We start from the raw sequence: 9,352 nt of genomic DNA, 5'->3' as shown, positions 1-9,352 counted from the left end.
TGATAGATATTTGATTGTTCAGAGCATAAAGGAATATAGAAGGAAGGTAGGAGATTGGGGCTGAGGAAAATTGGATCAGCTATAATGAACTGACAGAGCAGACTTGATGTTACAAATGGCCTAAGTTTGCTCCTTTATTTTGCTGTCTTATGGTGTTAACTTTACATCCTTGCTTTTATATTGTAGTCCTCTTGAAATGAATGCTAACATTGCATGTGCCTTCCACACCACCAATTCAACCTGCAAATTAACCTTCCGGGAATTCTCTTCAAGGACTCTGAAGTCCATTTGATCCTCGGCTTTTTGAATTTTAGCTCCATTTAGAAAACAGTCTATGCTTTTATTCCTTCTACCAAAGTGCTCAAGTCTCCATCAAAGAGATCACCTAATTATCGGGGTTTTTTTGTTGTGGTTCTGGTCACTGTGGAAAAAAATTTGGGCAACATTAACGGGTAGAGGGAACATTAACTGTGCTACCCGTTTCAAGAATTAATAGTTTGAGGTTTGCTATCGTAATGGTGTACTTCCTATTAGGAGGATCACGTCATGTCAGAGGCCACCCTCAGTTAATTGTGCTACATGAAAATTGGCTGTGGGACTTTCAAATCAAAAAGGGGGAGATCCCATTCGTCAAGGAGGTTTGGCTTCACTTTGTGGGGGTGGTGTTTCATATTTGCAAACAAGGCATGCCTTTAAACTCACTTGTGGAGGAAACTAAATTGCAGGGTTCCTAAGCACTGAGTGCAGTGTTCAGACAGCTCCACTCATTCATGGGCCTGGTCTCCCTGAAGCAATGAAAGTGATGGCTATACGACTGTTTGCTCAGCAAATCTTTCTAGTACTCTTTGTGACTTTGAGGCAAAATGTTCTGGGTAAGTGCACGTTTTATTTTGTGGACTTTAGACATGTTCAATGTGGAGGAGGAATGTAAAATTTAAAGAAGGTCGATTTTTTTTCAACACTTTTACTTTCTCTGCTTTAATCCTAAGCAAATTCCATTCATATTCTTTGCAACAAAATGCATTTTGCTTCTTGAAATTAATTTGCAAGCTATCCTGGATGTTACAGAGAGATATGTCAACATGCACCTTCATTAGAGTCCTTTCCAATTTCGCAATAATTCCATTGGAATATGAAGGTGTTCATAAAGAGCGAAGAGTGGAATTTGACAAAGATGTACTGTCTTCATGCTATAACATTAGTCAGGGCAATTACAGAGGTCAAAATCAGTCCTCTTTTACTTTAAGCACAAATGTTTGGTGATTCGCAAATTTTCACAAAAAGGAATTTTTTCATCACTAAGTATAATGAGAGTTTTGATTGCAATTAATATCTCATTGCATGTGAGATTCTAAAGCAACACACACAAAATGCTGAGGGAGCTCAGCAAGCCAGGCAGAATCTATGGAAAAAAGTAACCAGTCGTCGTTTCGAGCCAAGCCGCGATGAAGAGTCTGGGCCCCAAATGTCGACTGTTTACTCTCTTCCATTGATGCTCCCTGGCCTGCTGAGTTCCTCCAGCATTTTGTGTATGTTGCTTGGATTTCCCGCACCTACTGATTTTCTCGCGCATTTTGAGATTCTGATTTTATTGATTAATATATACTATGAGGGAAAGGGATTAGCAGGAGATCTCTGAGTGCAGAATCAATGGGCAAAGTTATCTTGAATTAATGTAATATACTGTATATGACTGTACATGAATCATAAAATGTGACACTAATTGAAATATGTTGCTGGATAGTACTGATTCAATCAATATAACTGAATAATGGGTAGGTGAAGGAACTCACTTTAATGCTAATTTAGTGAGGCATACAATTCACATATGTGACTTTATCAGATTTTTAAAACATCTTTAGATTCATTTTGCAAGTAAAATAGGATGACAAACAGTACTGTTTCCCCTTGCTGTTTCTTTCCATGTTGTGGTTCAGTTGAAAACTGTGTCACAGTATTTCCTTGACTTACTAGTGTGCTGTGACTAGAAAACACATGAGAAGGTTTGAAATTGGGGTAGGGTGAGGGGAAACATAGCTTTGTTCTTGGCAGAACATCTCGTAGAATTAGGTGCCCCTCGACCCCAAAACTATAATCATTAGGATGATGTGTGAAAGCACACAGTATGTGTATTTAACCTATACCAGAAAAAAATAGTATTTTTCAATTCCCTGTGCATAGCCTTATGTGAAAGAGTAAGAACGTGACCAAATCCCATATCTATTTTGCTTAATTCTCTATATTTGTACGTGCAGAGTACCGCATTTCACTTAATCACAGAAAGTCAAACGACATAGAAACATGCCATTTGGCCCACCATGTGCTCACTGATCAGTGGGCATTCATCCTTATTAACCCTGTCTTCCAGCACAACCTTCAATGTCTAGATGATTCCCACACTCGCCTAGGCACTTTAGTCAGTGATTGTGCTTCCCCCACTCTCTGAGTGAAAAAGGTTTCTTCAAAACCATTCTAAGTTTCTTACCCTTTATCCCAAGTCAATGCCCTCCAGTTTTCTCTCTCAGAAATTTAGTTCCATTGACTTCTTTGGAATTAAATTTATAGGCCGGAGTACAATATATGGCATCAATAATGTTGCTTTAATAGTGGAATAGACGCTGGGCAAGTTTTAGATTTCATGAATAAAGCAGAAGTCAGAGAAAACCCCTGTGTGGGTGTTTGAACTCAGCACAAAGGGAAGAATGTGGATAAAGAGAGGTCAGGCTGAATATATTGAAGGAGAGTTTACTTATGATTCATTTATAATTTAAGTTCCAACATAAATAGTAATGCCTAGATATTTGTCCTCAGTTAATACAGCTAAATACAACACATCAGCATTGAAGTTTCTAGCTTCCAAATGGAACAGGTTCTGGAAGCAGAGTACAACACAATGACATGGTTGTAACATGCAAAAAGGATTGAATTTCTAGAAAATATTCAACATATTTAAATTGACTCCACATAAATCTACAAGCAAAATTTAACATAAAAATTAATTCATCAACTAAAAACCAACTTCAACAAACAGTATAGTGCAGGAACTGGCTCTTCAGGCCACAATGTTGTGCTGAACTAATTAAGCTAAAAGTTGGCCCCGCACATCTCCTCTGAACTTTCCCAATCTCATTTTAAATGCATGCCCCATGTATTTCAACCCTGGGTAAAGATACTGGCTGTCTGTTCCGTCTAGGCCTCTCATAATTTGTAGACTTTTATTAGGTCTCCACTCAGCTTCCGCCACTGCAGACCACTCCTTATAGCATATACCCTCTAATCCAGGCAGCATCTGAGTGCTGATGAAGAGTATAGGGCCGAAAAATTGACTGTTTATTCCTCTCCATGGATGCTGCCCGATCTGCTGATCTCCTCCAGCGCATTGTGTGTGTATTGCTCTAGATTTCCAGCAACTGTAGTACCTCTTGTGTCTATAACTTCCTGGTAAATCTCTTCAGTGCCCTCTCCATAGCCTCAAAGACTTTCGTATAATAGGGAAACCAGAAACAAATGTAATTCTCCAGATGTGACCATCCAGAGTTTTATAAATCTACAGCATAACTGCCAGCTATTAAATTCAGTGTCTCAACTAACAAAGGCAAGCATGCCATAAGCTTTCTTTATCGCTGGCAGTTATAAAGAACTTGTGCGACCTCTTTCAGGGCCTCTTTCTACTTCCTTGCATTTATTTCACTGTTTATGAAGTGCTTCCACAATGTTAAAACGTGAAAGAAAGCAAATAATTTCAAGTCCTCTCTTTATGTACAATGTCAAACATTGGTTGGAATTTTACCTCAGTTATGTATTCCTGCTAAAGATTCACCAAGTGATTTTACAACGAAGTTCTGACATGACAAAAGCTCCGTTTGTTTTCAAACATAATAGCCAATTCTATGGAGAAATCTGCTATGCCTCTCCTTTTGCAACATGAAGTATAGAAGAAAGGTGTGCTAATACAGTAAACCAAGCTTCCCTTAGGTAAGCCAGAAGGAATAACAATATATTCCTCAATTATTACAAACTTATAAAAACAACAATTTTAACTGCAACTTTTTCCACAAAAATTGTTCTCCTCTTTAAATGAGGTGGTTTGCTGAACACTAATGAATAGGAAAAAGCCATTACAGAAGTATTACACCGCATCAGCGTACAAAATATGTAATGAAATTTGTAAAATAGCTGCAATAAATTATATTGATGCTTTTTGAGAGTGCTTTTAAACCTTTCAATCCTGAAGGATGTTATAAATTATGTTCTTACATATTTTAAAAAAATATATAGTAATCACTAACCCACTTTTGCAGGAAATAGTACTTCTGCAGCTTCCTTGTGGTATATTATGCAGATTTGAGCTCTGTAAATGAGGCCAACAATATAATATGTGATCTGACTGATTTCATTTTAAGAAATAAAACAAATACAGTAAAGAAATAAAAGAATATTAGAGTCATAGAGTTATATATAAACAGGACCTTTGGCTCAATTCGTCCATACTAAACAAGATGTCTCTCCCAGTTAGTCCCATTTGCTTGTATTTGGCCCATTTCCCTCTGAACCTTTTCTAACTAACTGGATTTCCAGTTTAGTTTTGACAGCACATTCCATGTATCCACCTCCTTCGGTGTGGAATGAGTTGCCCCAATTGTACTCTTCAAATATTTTCCCTCTCAAATTTTAATCTATGCCCTCTAGTTTTAGACTCCCTGGCCTGGGGGGAAAAAAACTATGACATCCACCTTATTCATGTCCCTTCGTGATACATCTCTTTAAGGTTGCCTCTCAGTCTCCTATACTCCAGGAGAAAAGATCCCAGTCTATCCAGCCTCTCTGTATTATTCAAGCCCTCCTTCCCTGGTAATACCTGCATGAATCTGTTCTGCACTGACTGAGCTTAATGAAGTCCTTCTTATAGTTGGGTGACAAGAACAGCGCATGAATCAGTGTGGCGCAACCAATGACTTGTACAGTTGTAACATGATGTCCCAAATCCAATACTCAGTGCCATGACTGACAATGGGAAGCATGCCACATGCCTTTTTCACTATCCTATCCACCAGTGTAGGGTGATGGGGTGGAGATACATCTCTATCAAAGGAGGTGTATGGTCCTCCTTCCCTCTGCTAACCAGCAGGTCGCTCGTGGTCAATATGTAGCACCTGTTTAGCTGGCTTCAGGGCTGCATACAGCCATGGGAGCAGATAGTGGATGGTCATATGAGCAGCTGGTGCATGACACAAGCCCTGGTTATGCGACCACTGACGCCCGGCAGGCAATCTCTGAAGAGCAGTGATAATTGCTGGGGTCACCCATTTTGTACAGAAGGCAGCACTGGCCAGAAGAAGGCAATGGCAAACCACTTCTGTAGAAAAATTTGTCCAGAACAATCTTGGAAATAAGACCATGATCGCCCCCATCATATGACTCAGCACGATGATGATGATGATCTACCTGTGTTGTCTCCTTTAGGGAACAAGATACCTGTGGTTGCTGTTTTACAACACCCTTCATGGCCCTAAAACTTATTGTGCATGTCTTGCTCTGGTTTAACTGGCTAAAACAAAATACCTCTCACCTGTCTAAGCCAAATGCCATTTGCCCACTTCCCCAATTTATGTTGATCCTTTAAGAATCTGAGATAGCTCTCTTCACTATCCACCATACCACCAATTTTAGCATCATCCACAAACTTACTAACCATATTAACAACACCGTCATCCAAACTGCTAATATAGATGACAAACATCAATTTTCCCAGCACTGATCCCTATGGTATACCAGTCATCACAGGTCTCCAATCTGAATAACAACCTCCACCACTACCCTCTGCCTCCTTCATAAAGACAAAAGTTATAATTTCAATTTTAAAGAAGTATAAAAAGAAAAATAAAGTAAGATAAGAAAGACTAGATGAGTGAAAAAATATCAACAAAAAAAGTGAGAAAATGTTTTAAATTATATGTTAAAACATCTATAATGGCTACTATAGAAATGAATGGCACTGTACACTTTATCTAAATATAGAAACCATGCCATTCAGTACAATTGATGAGATTCCCTTTTCCCAAACTTAATGGTGAAACACTATAACTTGAGAGAAATGGGCTGACGTGCGTTCCCTTATCTATCTGTCATCTGAGCTTTCTGCGTCATTTAACCTTAAATAACAGTGAGCGTTAATATTCTCAGTAATATTTTGACAGGAAAACCTATGCTAATAATAGATACAGTTCCAAGATCAAAAGAATGATTGCCAGAGCATTAACATATTTTACTGGGTCTAGTCTTAAGTTCATGCTCTGAGCAAACTTCTAATATTTAGATTTTTATTGAGATTATTTTGGGGATGGGATAAATGTGTTATAGATGCTGAAGGCAAAAATCTTTGTCTAAATTTGTTCCAAATCTAATACTTCTGGCAGAATATTAAGGCCAGAAACCTACCACCGTTCAAGTACGTTTATTATTTTTATATAAATATATAGTTTCTGGAAGTGAGAGAATGCCATAACTTTTTTTCAAATCCGCTATGTGCATTTCATTTTCAGAACATTTAAGGTAACTTGAACAATGATATATTGTGGCTGCATTTTGATTTAATTCTTAGAAGTAGGAAATATTGCATTCAAAAGTGAATGTCAAACTGTTCTGAAGATTCACAAACAAGATAAAAGTAGTTGCTGGAAATCCAAGCAACACACACAAAATGCTGGAGGAACTCAGCAGGCCAGGCAGCTTCTATGGAAAAGAGTACAGTCGACGTTTCAGACCGAGTAACATCAGCAATCCTAATGAAAGGTTTTGACCCGAAACTTCGACTGTTCTCTTTTCCATAGATGCTGCCTGGCCTGCTGAATTCCTCCAGCATTTTGTGTGTGCTGCTTGTTTTAAAGATTATTACTTAGTAACTGTTAACAGTACGGGGAACCAATAAATTTTCACATTTTAGCAAAACATTTTTAGCGTAGTGGTTAGCATAACTAACTCTTTACAGTACAAGTGATCTGGGTTCATCTCCCATTGCTCTCTGTAGGGAGTTTGTACATACTCCCCATGACCGCACGTGTTCCCTCCGGGTGTTCCGGTTTCCTCCCACATTCCAAAAGATGTCCTGATTGGTAGGTGAATTGGTCAATGTAAGTTGTCCTGTGATTAGGCAAGGGTTAAATCGGGGGGTTGCTGGGTGGCGTGGCTCGAACGGCTAGCGCAGCCTGTTCTGCATTTTATCTCAATACATAAATAAATTTAAAAAGTCTGCATCTCACGTACTTAAGCCTACATACAGCAATAAAATAATGCAACACGAGTGAATCTGCAGATGCTGGAAATAAATAAAAACACAAAATGCTGGCAGAACTGGCATATAAAACCAAATGGCAGTTTTAGTTTGACCCAATTTTGATGGCTTCCTTTTTAGAAGAAGCATTTTGTAATTATGCAGAGAGTTTCACATCTCTCCTCTCATGGACATGCATGTGTAAAAATGTCAGGTTTCCAAATTGATTTAGTAAATAAGTTTTGATCACAATTTAAAATCTGATCACACTCATCTGTGTCATAAAAATTAAATGATGGAAACAATCTGCAGTTCAAGAATAATTGTGGAAAGAGAAAGAGAGCTCACTTATCAAACTGAAGACCCTTAATCATGTCAGCTCTCTTGCTGCCTTGCTTACCATCAACCCTTCAAGTGAAAAATCCGCAAAATAACTGGTGTTAAATGTGTTCCATGTATAAAACAACAGTGCTGTTAAAGCTTTGCAATCTACAATTGAGGTCAAGTGAACTAAAAGCTGTGCTGAATCCAACATCTCTCTCAATCTACATTAAGAACGTTGGATCTCACATGTCGGCAACCTTGACTCAGTAATCTATAATATAAATAACTCAACAACTTGGCAATAAGTTGCCAAAATTGCTCAAAAGCCTCGGGAATAGCTAATGAAAAGGTAATGAAATCTAATTAAGAAGGGACTACTTTGCTGTGGTTCACATTAAAGTTCATTATTGGGGTTATGTTAAAATAACAACTTTTTACAATGATTAGTTTGGTTTCTAATTTATCATTGTTAGCTGCTAAACAACGGTGTTTAGAACAGTTTTGTGTTGCCTAGAGTAAACATTCATTAATCACTGTTACTTTAGTCCGTTATTGAAGCAACCATGGATATGCAGATACTTTAACTGATTCTCCCTGATTAGGTAATGCAGTTGTGAACTTTCCTTTTACTTGGCTTTACCGTGTTCCTGATCAGTTTACTTGGTTTACTAGTGTTCCTGATCACCTTTGCTTATTCAATTCTGCCTAATAAGCATTCTGTGATGGCACCAATTCAACTAACCTCACAAGTGGGCAACTTGGTCGGCACAGACGAGTTGAGCCAAAGGGTCTTTGTCCTTGCTGTATAGTTCTATGACTTTCTGAGTCTGTTCGAGTCTCCCCTCTCTATAGCTGCGTGCTGTGATTATTCTATTTCTGCAGAGGAATGTGGCTTCACTATTCCTGGTAACTGGTGCCGCGCACATATGCTTGTTGAGCTCAATGAACAGTGTTAGAACTTTTAAGTCAAAGAATGTTATCTCAACAGCCATCTATTTTTCTTCTTATTTAGTTTCCTGCGGGGCCACAAAAGCTTATTCTAGGTAGTTAAGATTTTCTGTGCATTGAATATGTCAGTCTTTTTTCCTAATCAATACTCATACCAACTAATCTGTAAATTAAATTTCGACATGCTAACAATACATATATAAATGTTTACACAAGCTATACTGTCAATGAGGGATTGATGAAGACCTGATAGTTCCACAACTTGTTCTTAAAGGGTGTAATATTATTTTGAAGTTTGTATATCCGTACTGGACATTTTCCTGGTAAATCCTAAACACATGCTACTTCACTAACTTAGAACTAGTGTGTGTGTGCTGTAAAATACTTAATACCACTGTTTTAATATAATTTTATCAAACTGGAGCAGCAACAATTTGAAAACAGAAATGCACAGCACTTCAAGTTGTCCACTTTTTATTTGTAATATGCTGGCAGCTACTCGCAAAACAAACTTGCGGCAGAACACTATAAGTAAATGGGCGCCACCACTAAAAGCTAGCAGCAATCCCTCCACTGTGGAAATGGCAGTCAATGTCTTTGGTCACTTAATAATAGTAATATAAAGTATTAAAAGAAAATCATTAGCTTAATATTGTACCACTTGACTATTCAAAATTTATTGCCCAAGTTCAATCTTTATTCAATAGACTGTAGTTTATTAACATTAAAGGATACTTTTACAGAAATTATATTTCAATCAGCCTCGCATATTTGAGGAACATTTCTCATCTATAGTTAGCTAAAGCATAC

At 37.9% G+C, this 9,352-nt stretch overlaps 1 protein-coding gene across 1 annotated transcript in view; it reads left to right on the top strand.

The window, feature by feature from the left end:
* Positions 1–782: 782 nt before the first annotated feature.
* Positions 783–9,352, top strand: part of LOC140724375 (uncharacterized) — a 31,175-nt gene continuing 22,605 nt past the window's right edge. The window contains exon 1 of the mRNA XM_073038825.1: positions 783–872. Coding sequence (XP_072894926.1) covers positions 794–872 — 79 coding nt within the window. The 5' untranslated portion in view covers positions 783–793. The remainder of the gene's footprint in view (positions 873–9,352) is intronic.

The sequence above is a fragment of the Hemitrygon akajei genome, chromosome 3, assembly GCF_048418815.1.
Source record: "Hemitrygon akajei chromosome 3, sHemAka1.3, whole genome shotgun sequence".
In the NCBI taxonomy this organism is placed as follows: Eukaryota; Metazoa; Chordata; class Chondrichthyes; order Myliobatiformes; family Dasyatidae; genus Hemitrygon; species Hemitrygon akajei.
Note: the sequence above shows the minus strand (reverse complement) of the source record. Positions and strands in the feature narration are given on the sequence as shown.